The 23,709-nt window shown below is 37.8% G+C and overlaps 1 protein-coding gene across 1 annotated transcript in view; it reads right to left on the reverse strand.

The window, feature by feature from the left end:
* Positions 1–274: 274 nt before the first annotated feature.
* The window catches only part of FOLH1B (folate hydrolase 1B), an 82,684-nt gene continuing 59,249 nt past the window's right edge, over positions 275–23,709 (reverse strand). Inside the window, exons 13-19 of the mRNA XM_027848192.1 lie at positions 21,028–21,095; positions 14,196–14,287; positions 9,535–9,625; positions 6,789–7,053; positions 6,354–6,435; positions 3,693–3,785; positions 275–1,401 (exon numbers count right to left, since the gene is read on the reverse strand). Of these exons, the coding sequence (XP_027703993.1) occupies positions 1,212–1,401; positions 3,693–3,785; positions 6,354–6,435; positions 6,789–7,053; positions 9,535–9,625; positions 14,196–14,287; positions 21,028–21,095 (881 nt within the window). The 3' untranslated portion in view covers positions 275–1,211. The remainder of the gene's footprint in view (positions 1,402–3,692; positions 3,786–6,353; positions 6,436–6,788; positions 7,054–9,534; positions 9,626–14,195; positions 14,288–21,027; positions 21,096–23,709) is intronic.

Raw genomic sequence — 23,709 nt, forward strand, 5'->3', positions numbered from 1 at the left:
TCCCTCCATAGATGCAGATGAGTAACTTTCTGTAATTTATAATCTCAGAAAGTTACCCAGGGCATTAAGAGGTTATATGTCAGAAGGTTTTCTAATTCCAAGGCTAGCCCTTCATCCATTATGCCAAACTCTTTATATGTATCTTTGTATTCTAATTATTATATTTTTTTCTTTTTAGGCAATTGGGGTTAAGTGACTTGCCCAGGGCCACACAGCTAATACGATGTGTCAAGTGTTTGGTCTGAGTCCGGATTTGAACTGAGGTCCTCCTGACTTCAGAGCTGGTGCTCTATTCACTGTGCCACCTAGCTGCCCCCTAATTATTTTTTATTAATCAGAAAATGTGATTTACCACAACATTCTGTGCCAGGTAAAAGTTTTCTGTCTCTGGATATTCCTCAAATTGTATCTTAAAATGGAGATCAATTTCCAAATGCTCTTAACAATAATGGAATAAGTATATATCACATACATGTTCTGATACCCTTAAAATGGGAGACCATCAATAAATGATTTGACTGAGTTCTCACAGAAATGAGTTCACTCTAACCACTTTATGATAAACTATAGCACCTTTTTAAAAAGTTTTATTGATACTGTTTGTATTTTTGCATGACTATCATTTCCCGATATTAGTTCCCTTGCCTGCCTTCGGCCACCTATTACTGAATCCTCCTCTTAAAAAAAAAAGTTATTGATACCTTTTGTATTTTTACATGACCACCATTCCCGATATAAGCTCTCCTGCTTCTCCTGTGTCACCTGTTCCTGAACCTTCCTCTTAAAACAGTTAAGTAAAATCAACCAGTTTGCATTTGGGGGTGTATTCAGCGTGTTCTGCTCCTATAGTTTCCTCTTCTGTTCCTACCTGCCAGGAGAAAGGTATATTTCATTACCTATTCTTTGGAACCAAGAATGCTCATTACAATTACTCAGTTTGGTTTCCATTTAGTATTCTTTTCATTTAAATTATTACAACCATTGTAGATACTGTTCTTCTGGTCTTTTCTGTTCCACTCTGCATCAGTTCATACAAATCTTCCCATCATTCACCAAGTTATTCATAGTCATCGCTTCTTATGGCACAATAATATTCCTTTACATGCCTATACCAGTTTGTTGAGGTATTCCCAATGGCTGGGTATCCATTTTGCTTTTGGGCATTTTCTGAAAGATGCTCTGTTTTCACATGCTATCCCTTGCTCCAGCTATCATGCGACTTCCTTCAGAGAGCCTGCTGCAGCTTGCACTGTGAAGGCTGCAATAGAAACCTGCCTCTTGACTTCCGCCCAGGCCTTTGAAGAATCTTCTTTGTTTTCAATATCAAAGAGAGCATCATAAATTCCCGGGAATGCCTCTCCAGCATACTTGTTATGACTACTTGGAGCAAAGATGATGTGCCTGTTGGTACAAAACAGTTCTATGAGTATCTGTTCAAGAAACGGTTACAAACTTCTATTACAAATGAACACTCTAGCAACAGTGCTCACTATTTTTTGGTTGAGAGGAGAGGGAAATTATAGTTCTTTTAGAAGATGACTGTACTGCATTATCATGCTAGGAGACTATGGACTTTGAGCTACACATTTGAGAGGGTTGAACTCTAGGGTACTTAGAAAGTCTCTTTCAAACTATATAGTCTATTTAAGTAGTGTGCTAGGTGGATACAGCATAGGGTAGAGTGAGAGCTAGAAAGGATCTCAGAGACCAAGTCCAATCCTTTCATTGTATAGAGGAGGAAACTGAGGCTGATAGACACTAAATGATTTGCCCAGGTGTCTGAATCAGGACTTGAACTCAGGTCTTGCTGATTCTAATGCTAGCTCTCTATTCGCTGCTGCATCTCACAGAACATGTATTTGAATTCTAGTTCTACTTCCTGCTCCTTGTATTATTCTAAGTGCCTTATCTTTCTGAATCTGTTCCATCACCTGAAAAATGAAGAGGTTGGATTAATTGATCCCAAATGTCCACTACAGATCTAAATCCCATGATGTAGTAGTGGAGAGTGATTTGGCTAAACCACTCATTCATACTTTGTGAGTAAATCCTGTTTGTGACCAACAGCTTGTATAGATGAGAGAGTTGTACAGGCTAAGGTTTGCAGTTTGTGGCCTAGACACAATTTTTCTTTTCCATCAATTTATCCTGTTTGTGATTTTATAGATATATTGTCATCCAGTGTCTCTCTCTCTTTCTCTTTGTCCCTCCTTCTCTCTCTCCCTCTCCCTTCCTCTCTCTCTCTCTCCCTCCCTCTCTCTCTCTCCCCCTTCCTCCTTCCTCCATCTCCCCTCTTCTCTCTCCCTCATACACATCTCTACCTTGATATCTATAGTTCTTGTTTGTACATAGCTGTTTGCATTTTGTCTCCCACATTAGATTCTGAGCTTCCTGAGAACAGGATCACAGGATCTCTTGGTTTGTTCTGTTTTTTCCTTTCTTTGTATCTCTCACACTTGCACAATTTGGGCACCTAGTAGATATTCAGTCAATGCTAGTTGACGGACTGATTAAACTTATAACTTAGGCTTTGAATGGTGTGACAGTAGTGAGCTCATTGATCCCCAAATCACTAGAAAGCAAATGACACATTATAGGATCTTTCAATCTCAGAAATGAGAAGGGACCTCAGAGGCTATCTATTCCAATTCTTTCCTTCAGTTGTACAACATCCCCATAAGTGTCTATTCAGCCTTTGCTTAAAGACCTGTAGTGATAGGAAACTCACTTTTTCTTAAATGGTCCATTCCTCTTTTGGACACCTCAACCCCATTGGTTACAGCTGGTAGCAGTTGGGTCACAGTTCTGCCCTTCTGCTTCAAAAAAAAAGTCTCATCTCTTTTTCCCATAGCAGACCTTAAAATATTTGAAGCCAGCATCATAGCAAATCCTCCATGAAGCCTTCCCTGATTTCTCCCAGGTGGTAACAATCTCCCCCTTCAGACCTGATATAGGACTGTATTTGCCACTTCTCTTAATTCTTTTACATATTATATTTTCTGTGTTTCTGTAATTTTCCCTTATTAGACTATCATATCTAAAGTTCATGCTTCCCCCGAAGACTAGCACAATGTTCTGTATACAGTAAACATTTAATACATGTTTATGATATTTTATTTTGTTGTTGCATTATGTCCTCAAGTTCTTATCTCTCTAAACTAAAAATCCTCAGTTCCTTTAACCTATACTTACATGAGCATTAAAATAACTCCCAACCCCCAAAAAGATGCAAACCCCCCAAAACCTCATAATTCCCACACTCCAAAACCAAAAGTTATTATTCTTTTGTTCACTGACGAGTCTCAACAATTATTCGTGTGGTATTCTATGTATTCCTAAGAAGGCACAAACATCCAATTCCAAAAGGAGAAATGGGAATACCCTGATCTAATCCTAGACCTTTGACTTTGGGAAAGCCTTGGTACAACTTGGTACAACTGTCTCTATAGTTACATTCCAAGAAACCATGCTGCTTTGAAAGCATTAAAAATTAAACTACAAACTCATATTAGCTTTAAGAAATGTCTTTTCCCTGAGAATATTCACCAGAAAAATCTGTGAGTAGTCATTAAAAAGAAGTTGGATTTCATTTCATTCTCAAGTACTATTCTCTAAAACTTTTTCCAAAGACTGACATTTGAAAAAAAAATTAACATATAAGCCGCAGTATATATATATTTTTTTCTCCTTACCTATAGAATGGGCTTCCAGGCAATCCAAGAGGATCAATAAAAGCTCTTTCTAAAAACATTAGCTGATCATTGATAATTCTCACTGAGACCGGACTAAAAAAGATAAGGAAACATACTTTAGCATATTTGAAAATGGACACTTTAAGCCAGGTGGTTGCACATTCATAATAGAAGCAAAGCAAATACAGTTTCCAAAAAAAGTTCTTCTGCTTTGCCTTGTCATGGCACAGAGATAACTCAGTTCCTAAAGGCTAAGGTCAGAAGAACTTAAGTTCTAGCATATCTTACAAAGCCAGAAGAGTCTGAGGACAAACACAGATACAGATATTTTGTCATCTGATGCTGTAGCTGTGTGAAAAGGTTCATCAGTTAGGCTAGCGACCCATGAAAACTTTATATAAAAATATAAAACTTTATATAAAAATATAAAAAAAAATATTTATATAAACAAATAAACCACAGATTCATGAATTTAAAGAACAGGATCATAAGAGTTTAGAACAGGAAGGGATTCTGGAGATCATCAAGTCAAATCCCTTCATTTTACAGAGGAAATTGAGGCAGAGACAGGTTTAATGATGTGGGCAAGGTTAGAGCCACAGAGTGAGGGAGTATGTATCACTCAAAGGATAGCCCCAAGTTTTCCAGGAGATGAAGGATATTAATGGGGAAGAACGTTGGAGAGTGAGATGGAACAGCAGCAGTGAGAGAGTAGGGGCCAGTCAAATTGCAGGTGACTGGCACAAGGAAAGGGAGTGGCCTAAGGAAGGGGAACAGGTCTGTTTTCCCCACGGGTTAGAGTTAGGAAAGTGGGTCCCCAGCAAAGGGACTCTTTTGTAAGGGGACGCTGGCAGTGTGATCAAGTAAGAGAAGCCAGTGGAAAATGATAAAGTGCCAGGATGGCTATCTCTAAAAAGTGCAGAGAGAGCATGTTTCTGTGTATTGGGGGAGGAATTGTATTCCTTTGGATATCAGCCTTATAGGCAAAGCCCAGTGGACCTGTCCTAGATTTTGTTCTTTGTTTATGAGATATCACAAATAGAAGATAAGGGATTCAAAGTCAGGTCTTCTGACTCCAAATCCTGTGTTCTTTAGCTACACGCCTTGAAGTAAAGTCACCATGAGTATTATGAAGTGGAGAACTATGGTAAATATTTGGCTAATTCAAATGAAAATCCCAGCTAAGTCAAGTACATGGTTAAATTCCACTTTGGGAGTTGAAACCTGGCCCACAAATCTCTCTTGGAGTCTGGGAGTAGGAGGTAGGGAGGCAAGAAGAGTATTATAGTGTGAGTAACATAACTCAACATAAGAGCCATATAGAGTCCAAAGCCTCAAGGGGCACTTATTAATGCTCTTACTTTGCTATCTAAATGGAGTTTTCTTTGGACCAACTGTTTCCACATTGAGGAAAGGAAATATGTCTCCTGTGGTACAGCAAAAAAGAATGCTGCGTTTGGAGCCAGAAGTCCTAAATTCAAATTCTAGTTCTGTCATCCTTGGGCATATCATGTAATTTCTGTTGGCCAAAGTTTCTCATCTCTAAAATGATAACAGTTGGACAAGACAGAAGGGAACGAGGAGGTAGTTGGCTGGGGGAGAAGGTAGTTAAGTTTGGTGGTCATGGGCCAATGAAAATAGAAAGTTAGAACCATAGAGTCAGAGCTAAGAGATAGAAAGGGCCTTAAAGGTCATGAAGTCTGAATGTCCTTATTTTACAGATGATAAAACTGCGGACCAGAAAAGTCATACCATTGAATATTTACCGTAAGGGAAAGATAGGAAGTGAAAGTCCTTTGTAAGTGAGCTTCTTCAGGGCTGGGACTATTTTGCTTTTGTTTTTGTATTCCCAGTACAGAGACTGGCACACAGTAGATGCTTACTAAGTTTAATTGTTTGATAAATGGGCGCTGATTCCCAAAGGCTGTTTTAACACTGATAACATAAGTGTGTTAAATGGCTAAGAGGAAAGGAAGACAAGTAGACAGCCAGAGTACTCCATTGGGATCCTCTAGATGTTGAGAGAAAGAAGGTCTTTAGCATGTTGTGGGAGGAGATCCCCTGTTGCAAACTTTTGGAAGAAGTAGGGCAAGAGTCAGAAGGGGTGGTACAGGCAAGGATCCAGAAGTTTGCTAGAACCAGCTTGGACCAGCTCCTTAAATTTTCAGTGTGAGCATTTACACCTTGGAAATTGGCAAATGCTAAAACAAATAAAAAATGAAACAAAAAAAAAACCACAGAGCTTGAATTATTGTTTGTTTGATTGTCTAGACTTTAAGAAAATGTTAACAATTCAGATTAAGATTAAAGTGTGATGTGTGAACATTTTTTTTCTGTAGATGTTTACCAGCACCACCCTTACATTGTTGGAGAGACATCCTGAATTGATGAGATCCCAGATTCATTTGAGCACCTGCTTATTGGCTTTGTGATTTACGTGATGTTGAGAATTCTCTGTACGCAAACTCGCACTAATATTCATCATATAATTCAGAGTCGCGATTTTCTATAGTCTTAGTTGCATGGGGCACTGAGAGGTTAAGTGATTTGCACCCAAGGTCTCCTTGACTTGACTAAGGCCAGTGTCTACCCATTATTAGGATAGTTCACATCCTACTTGCACAATTACCTATACTTAGAACATGTTCACACCCTACTCACTCATTTGTGTCTAGGTCGTGTAGTCTCTTGCTGAAGTTAGTAGTTGTTTCTGTAAAATTCTTCACCGCTGAGAAAAGTGGGTCTGGAATAAAGATTATCTAATTATTTAAAGTCGAATTATCCATGACACTCTGGCAAGTGCTGCACAGATAGAAGCACAAAAATATAGTCTCTATCTTCTGGGGGTTTATAGGCTACAGTACAAAGCCCTGAATGAAAAAAGGAGGATACATTTCTGTTGATTAGTATAATAAATAAAAAGGGACTACTACATAAGAAATGATACAATTATATACTATAAGCTTAGTACCTCCTACTGAGTACAATGAATATTACTGCTGATGGGCACCCTGGAGCTAGAGCTCCAGGGTCCTAGAATAAGAGGATACATCAAACACAAATTCCAGAAGAAAGTGTTTTGGCCGCATCACGTACCAAAGGATATGTTGTATGCTTGCAGCTTTTCCGGATGCTTCTGGGCCAGTTCATAAATGCTGTTGACATATTTCTGTAAAACTCTGGCATAGTCTTGACAGTCCAAAGGGAGAACAATGGAGTCGGCCAATTCAAAAAGGACGCCTCCTCGGACCTGAGCCACTGTGAGGTGATTCTTAAAAGTGGGGTCATAAAAATTTTCCACTATTTCGTAAGTTTCATAGACACTGTGATATACTGGATAGCTGCTGTAGTTGTCTGTTTTCTACAAATGTAAGAACAAAATGCAATTCTCATTGTCTTTGAAATACAACAATAGTACATTAATATGGAGCTGAAAAGCAAAAGAAATTTATCACTAATGTCTAAAGAAATGTCTTGGCCAGTTACTGAAAAAACCTCCTCTCCTCTGCCTCTTTCTTCCCTTTTTTCGGTGAGGCAATCGAGGTTAAGCGATTTTCCCAGGGTCATACATCTAGTAAGTGTCAAGCGTCTGAGGTCGGATTTGAACTCAGGTTCTCCTCACTCCAAGGCCAGAACTCTATCCACTGTGCCAACCTAGCTGCCCCTCATCTGCCTCTTTCAATCCTTTGTTTTCTTAAGTTTCATCTCCAGTCTTCCCTCAAACAGGTTATCTTTGCTTATCCCTCTCCTTCTCCCCCCAACTCCCACCTCTTCTCAGTGCTCTCCTCATACCTAGCTAAAATTACCAGTTGAATGAAGGCTTTTTTGTAGGCTGGGAGTGTTTCACTTTTGTCCTTGTATCTACAATGCTTCACACGCAGTTGGTGCTTAACAAATTCTTGTTGAATTTAAATTGAGATGAACATAATAAAAGTACTGAAAAAATGTAATAATGATCTGAAACCAAAACATGAATATATCACCTAATGCAACATTTTTCATTGATGTAAATAGCAACAATACCAGACTGACTAAGAACTAAAAGGAGGCTCCAACAAATAATTAGGCTTTGTTTTTATAAACAGCAAACAATTCTAAACTAAAACCCCAAAACATTAATCCTTGAAACTTCATTAACCTGTTATTAATGAAAAACACTGGGCAAGCAGTCGGCAAAACTGGGTTTGTTCTTTTGTAATGTATAATCTTAGAGAAATGACAACCTCTTTGGTCCTTAATTTCTTCAGTTTAAATTAAACTGTCCCAGATACCTTTCTCCTTTAAGATCCTTATGACTGAGAAAATTATTACATTACTGCTAATGAGTCACACTTGAAATAACTGTTGGTGACAATGATAATAGACAATGGCAATTTTTATAGCACTTTAAAATTTATTTATTTCATCCGAGCCTCACAACATCCCAATAAAATTTATATTACAGGTATTACTATCCTTATGTTAAAGATGAGGAAACAGGGTCAGAGAGGTTGAGGGATTTACTAGTGTCAGAGGAAGGGATTTGAATCAAAGTCTCTCATGACTCCAGGGTAGCTAGGTGGCACAGTGGGATAGAGTGATTGGCTTGGAGTCAGGAAGATTCATCTTCCTGAGTTCAAATCCAGCCTCAGATACTTACTAGCTGTGTGACCCTGGGCAAGTCATTTAACCGTGTTTCATCTGTAAAATGAGCTGGGGAAGGAAATGGCAAACCATTCTAGTATCTTTGCCAAGAAAACTCCAAATGGGGTCACAAAGAATTGGTCACAACTGAAAACAACTCAGCAACAAAACTCTCGTGACTCCACATCCAGCACTTTTCCCATGGTATGTTCCCTCTGTACTAATATTGTGCTGTCACTACCTCTCATGTGATTTTCTCCTTAGAATCACAGATTATCAAAATTATAAAAGTCCTTCAAGATCATCTACTAACCCATACTGGAGCGGATATCCTATACGACATTTTCAATTATTGGTCATCTATCATTCTTCTGCAAGGTAGTATTTTTTGATTTGTTTCACATATTCAATGGTTATAGGTAAAATAGCTAAAAAATTATTAAATGTAGACTCTGAATGGTATTTGTGATTCCACCAAAACACCAATATCATGTCACAGAAATAAAATATCTTCCCATTTTAACCTTGTTCTCTATTTCTGAGTAATAATCTAGCCTAGCAGCTGGGCATGGCAGTGGTGCCCCTTAAAGCTCAAACTAGAAATTCAATTCATCAAATACATATTAAGAATCTGTTGTATGGGAGGTACTTTTGCAGGCTAAGGGGATATAAAGAGAAAATCAAAACAGTTCCTCCCCTCAAAAAGCTTACATCCTACCATTCTCAGTTTGAGTTTTGATCATAAGTGCAAGATAAAAAAATCATCAAGTGAGTTTACAGGAATTTTACTCTAAAAGAAAAGCATTCTAAAAGGAATATTTTGTAAGGTGTCAGATTAACATAACAAATTTTAGATAGGTCACTGATATCAACATAGCACATTTTAGGTAGGTCAACCTGGAACATGGACTAGCAGAAGTAATCTATGGAAAAGATTTAGCACCTACAGTTTACCTACCATGGCACCCATCACACATGGCTATATATATATATATATATATATATATATGCTATACATAGTCAACCTATAGCTGCCTCTTTCCAAACTCTTAATCCCCCATAGCCACAGCTGTTTGGAATGGTCATGCTTGGTAGACATTACCAATAGGCAATCAAAAGTCATTGGTGGATTCAAACTTACCCAGTTTTTAGTGTAATGGTCATGCTTGGTAGACACTACCAATAGGCAATCAAAAGTCATTGGTGGATTCAAACTTACCCAGTTTTTAGTGTAACGAGCTCTGCCTGAAGGAATGCCAAGTCTATGAAAAAAGACTTCAAAGTCATTGCCAGATCCCAGTTTGTTAATCCTTGAAAAGGTAAGAAGAACAACATTAAAATTTTTTTTTAACAGTTTCAAGAACTGTGAAAGTGCTGTAGAACAATTATCTCTATATGGGGAAATTTTTAGCCCTTCAAGTTACAATGACTTCCTTTCTAATTAAAAATTGCTTTTTTAATAACTGTTCGTGGTATGTGTGTGTGTGTGTGTGTGTGTGTGTGTGTAAACTAATACTAACGTGCCAATTCAATGGCCTGCAGCAAATCAACTTGAATGTCATTAGTCAGTCAATCAATAAACACTTATTAAGCACCTACTTTGTGCCAAGTGTTGTGCTAAGCACTAGGGACACAAAAAGAGACAAAAGATAGTCCCTGCCCTCAAGGAGCTCACAGTCTAAGGGAGGAGACTACATGCAAACAAATATGTACAAACAAGCAATATACAGGATTAATAGGAATTAATCATCTAAAGGAAGTTACTAGAATTAAGAAGGATTGGTAAAGGTTTCCTGTATGAGATGGGATTTTATGTGATTTAAAAGGAAGTCAAAATAAGTAGAAATAAGGAGGGAGAGCATTCCAGGAATGGGGGACAGCCAGAGAAAATGATAAGAGATGACAGATGGAGTGTCCTATTCATGGAATAACAAGGAAGCCAGTGTCATTGGTCTGAAATAAGGTGTAAGAGGACTGGAACTGGAGGAGGGAGCTAGGTTATGAAGGGCTTTGAACACAGAGGATTTTGTATTTTATACTGAAGGTTATGGGGAGCCGCTGAAATTTATTGAGAAGGGGTGGGGTGACTTGGTCAGACCTGCACTTTAGGAAAGAATGGAGGATGGACTAGAATGAGGAGAGAGTTAAAGCAGGCAGACCTACCAGAAGACAGTTGTAATAAGTCTAGATATGAGGTGATAAAAGCCTTTACTAGAGTGCGCAGTGTCAGAGGAGAGAAGAGAGTATATTGGAGAGACGTTTAAAAGGTGAAATTGATAGACTTTGGCCACAGAATGGATGAGGGGCTGGAGAGGTTGATAATGAGAAGTCAAGGATGACACCTAGGTTGTGATCTGGGGGACTGGGAGGATGGTGTTGCACTATAGAGTCATAAGGAAGGTAGGACAGTGGGAAGGTTTAGGGGGAAAGTTAATGAGTTAGATTTTGGACATGTTGAGTTTAAGCTGTCTCTTGGAATTCTGTTTGTGATGTCTAAAAGGCTATTGGAGACATTAGACTGGAGGTCAGAAGAGAGTTTGGGGCAGGATAGGTAGATTTGAGAATTCTCGGCATAAATATGGTAATCACATCTATGAGAGCAAATGAGATCACTAAGGGAAATAATAGAGAAAGGGAGAAGAGAAGAGGGACCAAAATAGAATTCTGTGCCACACTTAGGCTTAGCGGGCTTCAGTGAAACACCATGTAAAAAATTATTAGACTAGGTGTCAGCAAACCAAGTTTCTGGTCCTCACTTGACCACTAACAAACTATGTGATTTTGAAAAGATTCATTTAACCACAGTATAGCTTTATCAGATTTCCACAACAGGAAGTCTTTTTCCCCCCCATATTTTCTAAGAGCACCTTGTGTCCATCCACCTCACTGTCTCATCACTCTGTTCTGTACTATTCTTACCTACCAGAGTGCAGCCCTCAGTAAGCTCCTTGAGACTTACAGACTGTATTGTTTTGTACTTTGGTATTTCCAGGACAGTACTATTCACACAGTAAGCACTTAATAAACAAATATTTGTTAAATAAAAAAAAGTAATGCAATAAGAATTTTTCATTTACTTTGCTTTTCTAGTGTGGACTAAGACCAACTTCTTTTACATTCTTGTGGGTTTCATTGATGAGTGTTTGTAACAATCCAGTACTTGTTGCAATCAATTCAGTGTTATCTGCTACTAAGAGTATTTGGAGAACTACACCAATAATCGTTTTTTTGTTTGGCCAGGGCATCTTCTAGGAGACAGCCGAACACTTGAGACAGTTGCATATTACTTTCCCATTTTACACTTCCTTTACTGTCAACACATTGGATCACTGAGCTGTTACCACTTGCAGTCACATCTGTGATAGTATCGTTTAATTTTAATGTAGATTTCCCAGATCTCTTCCTTTTCCATCCATTTCGCTGTCTTCTAGTTTCATCCATAAATGCTTTTAATTTTTGTTCGAATGCCAGGGTCCCTGAAGGCTTGTTTTCTCCTTGTGTGCTTTTTGATGCTTTGGGAGATGATATGGCACATAATCTTCTGTCATCTTCCTCTGTAAAAAAAGAGCTTGCACAGGGTAACCTGTGTTACCCCTGGCTGCTGTAGCTCTTCATTTAGCAAGGGGATTGTTCGCTACCCGAAGCAATTCTTGGGCTGTTTAGCTTTCTTGTTGTGCTACTTTGCACCATTCACAGGCCTCAAAGAAATGGTGATAGCTAATGTTTTTATTTTTGCCGATTTCTGATTCTTCTGAGTTATGAATTCATTTAAACAGGTCAGGTAAAAGCTGCTAAAATTATAAACAGCATCTATTTATTTTTGCTTTTGGTGTGGTTATTTTTACCTTTGCTCTAACTAATGAATAGTCTTACTATGCAGAGAGTTGATTCTGAACTACATTCTATGTCTGGAGCTGCTCAGTCCATATCTATTAAGATTCAGTCAATTCAAAAATTTTTATTCTGTCACTTGGTGGCCACTAAATCCCGAGCTTTCAATTCTCTTCCTAAATAAAGGACTTCTGAGTCTAAACATGGTGACTAGAGAGATACAACTAAGTTGGGGCTCCAGAAGCTGATAACCTGTTCCAGTTCCCATCCTTAATCTGTCTTCCAGGATTGCCCTGCATTCCTTGTAGTTCATTGCTGCTGAGGTTGCTTAACTCCTCAACAGGAGAAGTAGGCTCTCTAGTTCTCATATTCATGGACTCATGTCCCCAACCATGCTACCACCAGAAAGTTGTTACTTAATTTGGTTCTTAACTATAGAAATAGTTATACACTTGAAGTCTAACGGGTTCTCCCAGGAAAAGGGAGAGAAAAAAATGGTGCCCAAAATACAAGCATGAATTAGGTATGTAACATGATTTACAGGGTAAAACAGAAAATAAAAAGTAGTCAATAAAGAATTGCAGAATGATTAGGAGTTGGTAATTTATGACTAATATAATCAGTGGACAATATTAAAGTATCACTCGGATAGTTTCTTTGTACGACTACTTATTATCCAGCGTGCATTTCTTCTCCCTTCAGTATAGTCCAAACAACACCAAACACACTCTTTATTTCCGTTGACCCCTCTCTCTATGGTCTTTTTGACAGTTTTCTTCTGTTGCTGTTACCAATGCAACTGCCTTGGTGGCTGCTACACTGCTACCCCGCTACTTGGATACATGATACAGGGAAGACACTAGCTGCCTTTCAAGATTTCATAGAGTCCTCTGCAAAGGAAAAGAAGACACAAGAAGGTCTCTCTCTTCTACTTGATTCTCCAAACATAGAGACCTGGTCCTCATGTTTCAAAGCTGGCAAGAAGAGGAGACTTGAGGGGCAGGGATTATCCTTTTAGTACATCCAGAGTTCCAGCTCAGCAGCCAACTAAAAGACTCTTCAAAATCATCCAGTTGGAACCCCTGCACCATCATGGCCAACTTTAGTGCATGCATGCCCTGAAGTAGGGGATGGGACTGGGGTGCGGGGGAACCCCTCCATCATGCATGCCTAGCGGGGCCACATTAAATTTCCAAGTGTTTACCTGGCATGCCAGCTGAATATGGTGCCCCCACATGAGTAATCTACATTTGGCTTCTCTCATTCTTGCTCCTCATGTTTTTCAACATAGTTTTTGCTATTCTTTTTTGTGCTCACTAATGGAAATTGAAGTCACCAAACATCAAAGATAAACAGTTGAATTAGCTTGAATATTTGATATTTATTATATGATATTTATTAACAAGTAATTGTATTTAAATACCCAGATATTGTGCTTTGGGGTTATGTTCTACTAAGCCCCTTTCTATTTTTTTTTTCAAAAATCAAAATGCAAAAGAAAACAATCTGAACAATGTTAACCACAAAAAGTAAAAAAGAAACTGAGTTACAGCAAATGATAATAATAATATAGCTAGCATTTATATAGTCCCTACTATGTGTCAAGTGCTGAAAGCTTTACAAATAGGATCTCATTTGATCTTCACAATAACTCTGGGAGGGAAGTGTTCTAATTATCACCTCCATTTTGCAGATAAGGAAACTGAGGCAAACAGCTTTTGTGACTTGCTCAAGGTTACTCAGTTATTAAGTATCTGAGGTCAGATTTCAAATCAAGACTACTTGACTTCACTCAAGGTTCTCTAATGCCCTGTGTCATCTCACTTCCTAATCAACATAAAAACTTACTATGGGAGGCTGAAGTTGATATGTACTTTGTATTTTCTCCTCTATGTTATTTACTGTTAATTACTCAATTGAATATAATCTGTTGGAGGTGTCTGAGTCTTGTTTTTTTTTTTCTTTGCATTCTCAGTACCTAGTATAATGCCTTATAGTAGACACTTAATAAATGTTTTTTGGATTAAATTGAATTATTCATTCATTTACCTGGGTAGGTCATTGAATTCTGTTGAAGGATTTTTCTCCTTCCAGCTCTCATATAGAGATTTGTCTTCAAAACCCTCATCAGGACTTCGAAGCTACAAAAAAAAAAGTATTAGAAACTTGCCCAATTTTAAAAAGTTATAGTGCTTAAACTTATAAAGTACTTTGGACTTTCCAGAGCATTTTTTCACAGATTATCTTCCTTTCTTACATCAACCGTGAGAGTAAGGTATCATTATTTCATAAATGAGGAGAGGCTCAAAAATTTACAAAATGACTTAGCCAAGACTTGAACTGTTAACTCATCAGAATAATTTACATATTAATGAGGAATTCTCAAAGACTAAATATCCTTCTGGGTCCAAAGAAACAAATCTCTAATGGTATAATTTTTGGCACATAACATGTGAGAGTTCCAATATTTTTAGGCAGAGGAAGCCTGACTCAACCTCCTGAAATAATGCCAACTTTTAGGGTGATTTTATCCATCTACACTGAATGATCACTCACCCCACCCACTTTTAAGGCTAACCTTCCTTTTGCTGATAACTGGCAGCTTTGTGCATGGTTAACAAGTGAGAATGGGAGACTGTGTCTTCAGAAGGCCACCCAACAACTCACTTTTGAGTTTGGGTTACTCCTAAAGGATGGTGGTTATAGGAACTTAAGGTCCTGCTTAGATAACAGAATTTCTTAGATGAGAGAGACCTTAGGAATTATCTATGCCAGCTAAGGATCATATTAGTTAGACCTGGATTGAAAAGAGAGAGATTCATCCAATGCTCTGATTTCACAGATAAGAAAACTAAAATCCTGGAAGGTTGGTAAGGCAGTCAATGAACATTTATTAAGCATTTATTATATGCCAGACACTATGTGGTGATTTGCTAAAGGTTACAAAAAGAACGCAAGCAGCAGAATTGATATTTAAACCCAGGTGATTTGCCTTGATTTATTTATTTTTCCTTTTTAAGAAAACAACCTTATTTCTGATTGCCTATTCATGTGCCTCATTTTCAGGCTTAAATTCAGAGTTAAAGTGAGTGTTCTTAGGTCATCTGTCTTCCTATATTACTTTTCAGTTTTAAGCAAGAACATTCCTGTAAAGCATGGTGAAAACGGATCATGATTTAACTCAGTAACAGTTAAATGAGCCAGAAGACTATGAGAGCAAAGAAGACGAATGGAAAATACATTTTAAAGACAATCCAATAAAATTGTCTCCTAGACAGAATATGACTGTGAAGCACAGAGAAAATAAGATAAGATTTTCTCACAGTTGACAGAAGTGCAGCTTAAGTACCCTCTGAAGCAGCCAGAATGAAAACTACTAAGTAGAGGCCTCCTCAAGTGCCATAGAAGACCAGAAAGACCCGCTGGCTAAGTGCTCCACCCAATTTGGTGAGGAAAGTCACAAAAGAGAATATATTCATTCCATCAACTATGTCCCCAGGGGAAATGATAAGTTCTGTCATTCAGTAAGTAAATAAATATTATAAATAATACCTACTATGTGTCAGACAAGGTGGTCTAAGTGCTGGGGATACAAAAAGCAGTCAATTTCTACCCCACCCCGCAACCAGTCCCTGCCCTTAAGGAACTCACAGTTTAATGGGGGAGACAGCAAGCAAATATGTACAAACAAGCTATATACTGGATAAACAGGAAATAATTAATAGAAGGAAATCACTAGAATTAAGAGGGATTGGGAAAAGCTTCTTCTAGAAAGTGGAACTTTAATTGGAACTTGAAGTAATCCAGGGAAACCAAGGGGCAGGGATGAGGAGGGAGAACATTCCAGGCATGGGGGGGGGGGGGGGGTTAGTAAAAAGGTCCAGAATGAAGATAGGGAATATCTTGTTTGTAGAACAGCAAGGAGGTTAGTTTCACTGGATTGAAGAGCATATGTCAGGATTTAAGGTATAAGAAGGTTAGAAAGGTGAGAGTGGGTAGACTGAACTATGGCTTTGAACAATAAATAGGGAATTTTGTATTTGATCCTGGAGGTGATAGGGAGTTATAAGAATTTATTGAATGGGGATGTGTATAACATAGTATGACATAGTTTGTAAGTATGACTTATGCTTAAGGAAACTCACTTTGGTGGCTGAATGGAAGATGGACTGGAGTGGGGAGAAACTTTTGGCAGGAAGCCAAATTAGCAGGTTTTGGAATAGTCCAGGAATACGGTGATGAGGGCCTGCACCAGGACAGTACTGGTGGCAATATCAGAGGAGAGAAGGGGGATTTTTCAAGAGATGTTGCAAAGGAGAAATCAACAGGCCTTGACAACAGAATGGATATGGAAGATGAGAGACAGCGAAAAGCCTTTGTTGACATACCTAGGTTCCAAATCTGGGAGGATGATGGTGTCCTCAGTGGTAATAGGGAAGTTTGGAAAGGGGGAAGGCTTCAGGTAGACATGAGTTCAGTTTTGAACATGTTGAGTTTAAGGTGTCTACTGAACATCCAGTTTGAGATGTCTGAAAGGTAGTAGGAGATGTGCCACTGGAGGTCAGCAGAGAGGTTAGGGCTGGAAAATTAGATTTGATAATCATCAACATAAAAAAAATTAAATTCATAAGAAGTGATGAGATTACCAAGTGAAGTAGTATGTTTGAAAAAGAGAAGAGGGACAAGGACAGAGTTCTATGGGACACGTTAGTGGCCTTGATTTAGATGAGAATCTAGCAAAGAAGAGTGCAAGGAGCAGTCAAATAGGTAGAGGGAAAACCAGGAGGGAATGTTAGCCTGGAAATCTAGAAATGAGAGTATCAAGAAGAAGACAGTGATTGACAATGCAAAGACTGAAGAGAGATCAGAGAGAATAAGGATTGAGAAAAGGCCATTTAACTTGTGAATTAGGAGATAGTCGGTAGCTTTGTAGAGAGCAGCTTTTGTGGAATAATCATGCTGGAAACAAACTTCTGGTGAGTTATCTGAGAGTTGGCTACTTCGAGCCCTTAACAGTGCCTTGACCTTCCCTTTGGTGTTTATTAATATTATTAATCTAGGCCTATGGTCAGTAAAGATTTAACCAATCAGACTTCTGGCTCAGCCTCCACCCACTGGGAAAACTCTAGCTTCTTCCATCTTGCCATGTTGAAAAGAAATTTAATCACATATCTAATGGAGTTGAAAGAGATACAGTTTAACTGTCAACTGTTCTTTACTCATAAGCCAGTGAAGCAAAAGATAAATATATTAAGACAACCATTCCATAAGTTTGGCTCATCGAAGTCACCCAAGTGAAGTCTGTTGTTGTGCCCTAAATCAAGGAATTCTAAGAATACTGTTCTGGTACTTAGGCTCTGACCTCCTTCTATTACTGAAGCGAAGAAACAGTAATCACTTAGAGAGTCCTATCTATCTAGGTGCTATTGCTAAGTGTTAGTAACTCCAGGTTGATCTTTCATGTCATCACTCTGTTACTGGCTGGGACCTCCAATCTTGCTTTTTTAAACTGATTCCTGAGGTTAATGACTCATTTACTGGGCTATACTGAGTTCTGATGGACCTTATCAGAACTTGCCATAACTAGGTGGTGAAACTAGAATCAAGGGCAGGCTCAAATGTGGAGTAACATATCTTAACTCATCATTCATCCCTGAACCTACAAAATTCCTGACAGTAGTATTGCCCTTTCCCCTTTTATCAAATCTGGCTTGTCTACTCTTCAAGAACTTTAGTCTATTTCCTAAGCAGTTGAAGCTTGGTGGGAATGTCTAGTTTCATAAGCTTTATAGGCCAGCCAATTCAAGACATAGAATAATGGCTTATCCAGCTAAGGGTTTAAAAAGAACCTCATAATCCATTTCAGTGTAATCAATCAACATACCTCAATACTAATGTAGTATTTATTTGTACAGATGAGACAATTAGAGTAACATGATTTGGGTTTTCAAAAAAAAATGCATTACAAATTCAGCACTAATCCTAGAAAATGAGATAAATTATCCTCGAAAGAAAGATATTCTGAAATTTCTTTGTGGATCTGGCATACCTTCTTTCCTTATTATGAAGATGGAAGGGGGCTAATGTTGCATAAACTGTCAGACTTGGTTGATATGGTTAGTTTTGCTAAACTGTTCACTCCCCATAACCTTTTCATTCTTTTATTATGAAGGACAGTCTCCTGGGAAGGCGAAGGGATGGTAAATATTCAGAAATGAAAAAAAAAAAGAGATATAATGAAAAGAAAGAAGGAAGAAAAAAAGAAGAAAAATAAAAGCACTGGGGAGACACTAATTATTAAGGGAATACTTTACTCTAAAATTGACATTTACTTGTAAAAAACAAACTCATTAAATAATAATAAACAAATTAGGGTGTAACATATGACAAATAATTGAAGCATAGTATAGTAGGAATTTTACCAAAAGCATCTTGGAACCAAAATAACTCTGAATGAATTAATGCACCATATTCCAGGAATAAAATATTGTAACATAATGGGATGGTAATATATTTGGCAGGAAAGTTTTTTAAAAATTATTTTTAATAAATGCTTATAATTTATTTTCTAAATTAAAGTCAATATTTCATTTCCCTGAAAACTATGTAATTTTTTTTTGTTTGCAATAACAGTGATCTAATGAGCTAGAAACAATTAAAAAAAATCATCTCATGTTGGAGATGAAGAAACTCAGAGAATAACAGTGATTCTTGTTATAATGTTGGGAATTCTCTAAAGACCATGCCACTTTAGAGTATCCAGCATTCACTAGACTCCAAATAGGTACTGAGCCCTCATTAGCCTACTTCAGCCTGTTTAAAAATTAAGGTTTTTCCAGCTGTGTTTGGCAACTAAAATTCTAATGAATTAGCAACATGTGCAAACCTTAAGTTTAATAATAAATTTATTTCATATAATCCCTCATTAGAGGGAAAATCTTGAAAGTTCAGATCATATCAGCCTGATGAAATAGCAATCAAAATTTAAAAATCAACTTGTATAATGTTCCCATAAAAAAAAATCCTATATTAATTAGCTTCAGTATTAATCACAAGTTACTTGGGAACTAAAACAACAAGGATTATGGAATTTAGTATTCTTTGTGTCATTTGCCAGAGCATGAAAGACACTAGAAAGAAAGAAGCCCCTAACATGGCTCCCTCTGAAATGGATGAATGCAATCTTCTGAGAGCACTCTGTTTTGCAACTCTGATTCCTTTACCAGGTAATTTTTATGCTTAGTTAATTTTATTTGTGTTTTTCCACCTTACAATCCATTGATTGTAAGGTCCACATGGGTTATTTCTCGCCTAGATCATCTCAACTTTATATCTTCCTTAAAATCTAGGACAAAAAAGATACTTTATAAAAATATGTTGAATGAAATATCCTGAATAGAAAGCCTGTACATTCAAGTCATGATCATTTGTAATTTCAATTTGATATAGCTGGTCTCCGGTATTTCATGATCTCCAGAAACTCATTATTCTACAAGATGAAGTCTACTCTGAAACTCATTCCTCCTCCCCCTGGGACTATTCCCTCCCTTTGATTGTAGAGGTAGGGGGTAAATATTCAGGAGCTCTTCCAGACCCTCTGTCTGAGGAGGGTGCCCAGGGAATTCACTTTATTATTTCCTTCCCAGCTGAAGTACTGGATTTCATAATCCCCAGTAACTCACTATTCTGCAAAATGAATTCAACTCTGTAACTCATACCCGCTCAGGTAATTTCCTACCCCCATTTCAGGACTGCAACATAACCCTACTCCAGTTCTCTCCCTCTTCTCCATTTTTCAGCTTCTTTTTATGTGTTGTTTTTCTTGATTTGATTATAAGCTCCTTAAGGGCAAGGACTGTCTTGCACTTTTTTTTTTTTTGCTTTTTGGTGAGGCAGTCGGGAGTTCAGTGACTTACCCAGGGTCACACAGGTAGTAATTGTCAAGTGTCTGAGGTCAGATTTGAACTCAGGTCCTCCTGACTTCAAGGCCGGTGTCCACCGTGCCACCTATCTGCCCGTCTTACTTTTGTTTGCATCTCTAGCACTTAGTATAGTGCCTGGCATATAGCAGGCACTTAATATTATTGACTTTGACTCTAGTGATCAATTAGGTTAGAGTGTCATTCCATATTGTATAATGGAAAGTGTAAGTATAATGGAAGGACAAGCTAGACTCCAATTTCAGGAAAGACCCAAGTTCAAATGATGCCTGACAATTAGTAGCTCTATTGACCACCAAAAAATCAGTTAATTTCTCTGAACTTCAATTTCTTGATTTGTGAAATGGGTATAATAATAGTTGTACTTACGCTCGTAAGACTATGTGATGTTATATGAGATAACATATATAAAGTACTCTGTAAACCTTAAAAAATACTATATGATATTGGTACGCTTCAGTTTAGTCTAAAATGAAGAGAATGTAAGACTGCTTGACTTGGGAGTCCTGAGCATCAATCAAAACTTTATCTTCCCTGAACTCTCTGATTTAGGAGATAACATACATACATAAAAAGTTGTTCCGGGTCAAGGGGAAGGGACTCATTTCAAGGTAAAATAGTTCTAAGAGGGAATCTGGAAGTGGAGATGCTAACTACACACCCCATGCTACCTTGTTCCCTAAACAGATACCTGAGTTAACCAGACTTTTATTTTTTTATATTGAAATTGTTTTTCTGACTTCAATAATCCCTAGGCTTGTATCAGCTTGTAACCCTCGTGATAAACTTGGTATCTTAATATGATCAATTACATGTTCTGAAACAATGGACAAAACTGGCTATACATGGTAATGTAATACATTAAGAAAACACCAACTTTGTAACTAAAAAGTCATTTCAAAATTATCTAGGTGCAAATAGGAGAGGGCTTTTTAAATTACCTCTTTTGTTAGGCTGTATACCAGTTTGTACATAAGCGGTGTACAATCAATTCTCAAAGTGTAGTTTCCTGCAACATGAGAATAGAAGCATACAACATCTCAAAACAAATAATAAGAATGTTTGTCTTTCCTTTTCCAATATCTAAGCATTAGAGACTCTAAGAACAGAGATTAACATCAAGATGAACATTATTTTGAAATAATTCTTTCTGGAAACTTCTGATTCTTCTCATTTAGAAAGGCAGTCCGATAAAAAGAGAAGATGTTTGTATCCCCCTAAGCAGAAATAATCTTTTAGAGGGCAAGGGATTTTTTTTTTGTTTGTTTCTTGTTCTTTGTTCTTTCTATTTTCAGCACCCAGCACAGTGCTTTGTACATGGTAAGTGACTAATAAATGCTGCTGGTTTAAGCTAGATTGGGCAAAAAAAGAGCAGCACTCATGGAGGAAATCTGTGGTAAACTAGCTAATGTCAAAATGCTGACCCGCAAAAGCTGGGGAGAACAGTTGACATCCAAGGGCCTGGAAAGAAGAAGCTCATGCAAAGCGCTGCTTGACCCAGGAGAATTAGAATAGCTATAACCCTATAGAGGTCCTTAGCAAGAATGTTCAAATTGTGACTCCCTGAGGCACTTATTTTAAAGTATGGCGCGCGCGCGCGCGCGCGCGCGTGTGTGTGTGTGTGTGTGTGTGTATGTGTGTGGTGGGGGGAGGGGGAGGGAGGAAATAGAAAAGGCAGTTTTATTACAACAAATAACACATAAAGAAAGATGAAGAAAAAAAATACTTTGTTTACTGTGACCCCAGCCTCATTCAAGTAAACAATATGTGTCTTTTTTTCTTTATCCTCCTTTATATGTGATTTGTTGTAATGAATCTGCCTTCCTTACTATTTTGAGCCACTATGCTTGCAAGGATGAAAGTGAAAATGCATTGATTTTCCTAGGATTCTTGGTGAAGCTCTCACTAAAAAGCAGAGAAATAGCCCCCAGTTTATCCATAAACAAGGCACTTCATATCATAGAAGGCCCTGGGATAAGTGTTACATTAGTTTATCAACTTAATATGTAACTCCAAATAAGGAAAATAGGACAGCAAATATGGGCATTTGCCTATAGTCTAAAAACTAATCAATTACATGCTTTGTAAACTTACTTAAGGATCACATAGAAGACACCTCAAAAGTGTAAAAGTGTCCCCATCTAGGAATCAAATTCCATTCTCCCAAGTGGGAACATCTAATTCTAAACTAAAGAAAAAAAAAAAAGAGAATAATCACTGACATAAATCAAAAGAGTATGTAATGGAGGGATTAACTACCTATAACCCACTTTTATGTAAAATGTCTATTTATCTATGATATCCATCTTTCTACCTGTCTATATATCAATCTATGACTGTCTATGTATTTCATTCATCTAGGAGCATCTATATATCTATTTATCTCTTCATCTATGAGTGTCTATATATGTATCCCTACATCCATTGTTCTATGAGTGTCTATCTCATCCCCTTAATAAAAGGATTTGTTCTGTGAAGTCTGCATTCAGTCAAAGGGCTGCACTTGAGCCCCTAGAGGGCCACATCAAGGCCACAGGTTCCCCACCCCTGGTCTATCTCTATGTCTTGTAGCGAGGTTGTTTAGTGAATAGAGCACTGTGCCTGAAGTCAGGAAAACTTGAGGTCAAATCTGGCTTCAGATGCTTACTAGTTATGTGATCCTGGGCAGGTTATTTAACCTTTGTTTACCTCAGTTTCCTCAACTGTAAAATGGGGATAACAGTACCTACCTCATAGGGTTATGAGCTTCAAATGAGTTACTATTTGTGAAGCAGTTAGCACAGTGCCTGGCACATAGAAAGTGCTACATACTTATTCCCTTCCTACTTCCCCTTCTGTACATCTACCTAATAGAGTGTCTGTCTGTCTGAGTGTCTATCAATCCACTTCTCTACCAGAATGACTATCTCTCCACTTATCAACTTGTTTATCGATGTGAATGTCCAGCTATCCATCAGTCTTAGTCTTCACGTTTACAAAGTGCTTTCCTCACAACAATCTTATCAGGGAGTGAGTCCATGCATGACTACTCCCAATTTATAGGTAACAAAGCAGGTTCAGAGAGATGAGTTGAACTGCCTGTCATTATAAAGCTACTACGTGTTAGAACTAGAATAGAACTAGCTTTGAATGGATCTTTCAGTTCTCATGTAAAACCAAGGGAAAACATACAAAGAAATCGAGTAAAAGAAAAGAGTTGGTATAAGAGTACTCATCAGTAGCAACCTATGAACATAGAACTAGAAATCAGGAGATCAGGGTTCTAAATCTAGTTGTGAATTTGGGGGAAAAAAAGTCACTCTCTCATGGCATCCCTTCCCTCATCCACAAAATAAGGATAACTTTAGTTCCTCCTTCATAGGTGAGGATCAGTTCAAATTGCAAATGCAATTAAAATTGCAAATCATTTTAAAGCCCTATATAAGTATCAGATGTTGTCATCATCACTCCAACAAATATTAAGCTTAATATGAAAGTATTTAAAATTTCTATAGTATTTACTTCCATACCTATAGGAAGTGAGCCCTCTTTTTTAGTTTTAAAATTCTTTCCTTGAGTATTTCTTCAATGGATCTTCGATTTCACTGATGTGGGTGTTCCCCACATTGCGACCTACCCATTCC

This window comes from Vombatus ursinus, unplaced genomic scaffold, assembly GCF_900497805.2.
Source record: "Vombatus ursinus unplaced genomic scaffold, bare-nosed wombat genome assembly UNPS02005659.1, whole genome shotgun sequence".
Classification (NCBI taxonomy): domain Eukaryota; kingdom Metazoa; phylum Chordata; class Mammalia; order Diprotodontia; family Vombatidae; genus Vombatus; species Vombatus ursinus.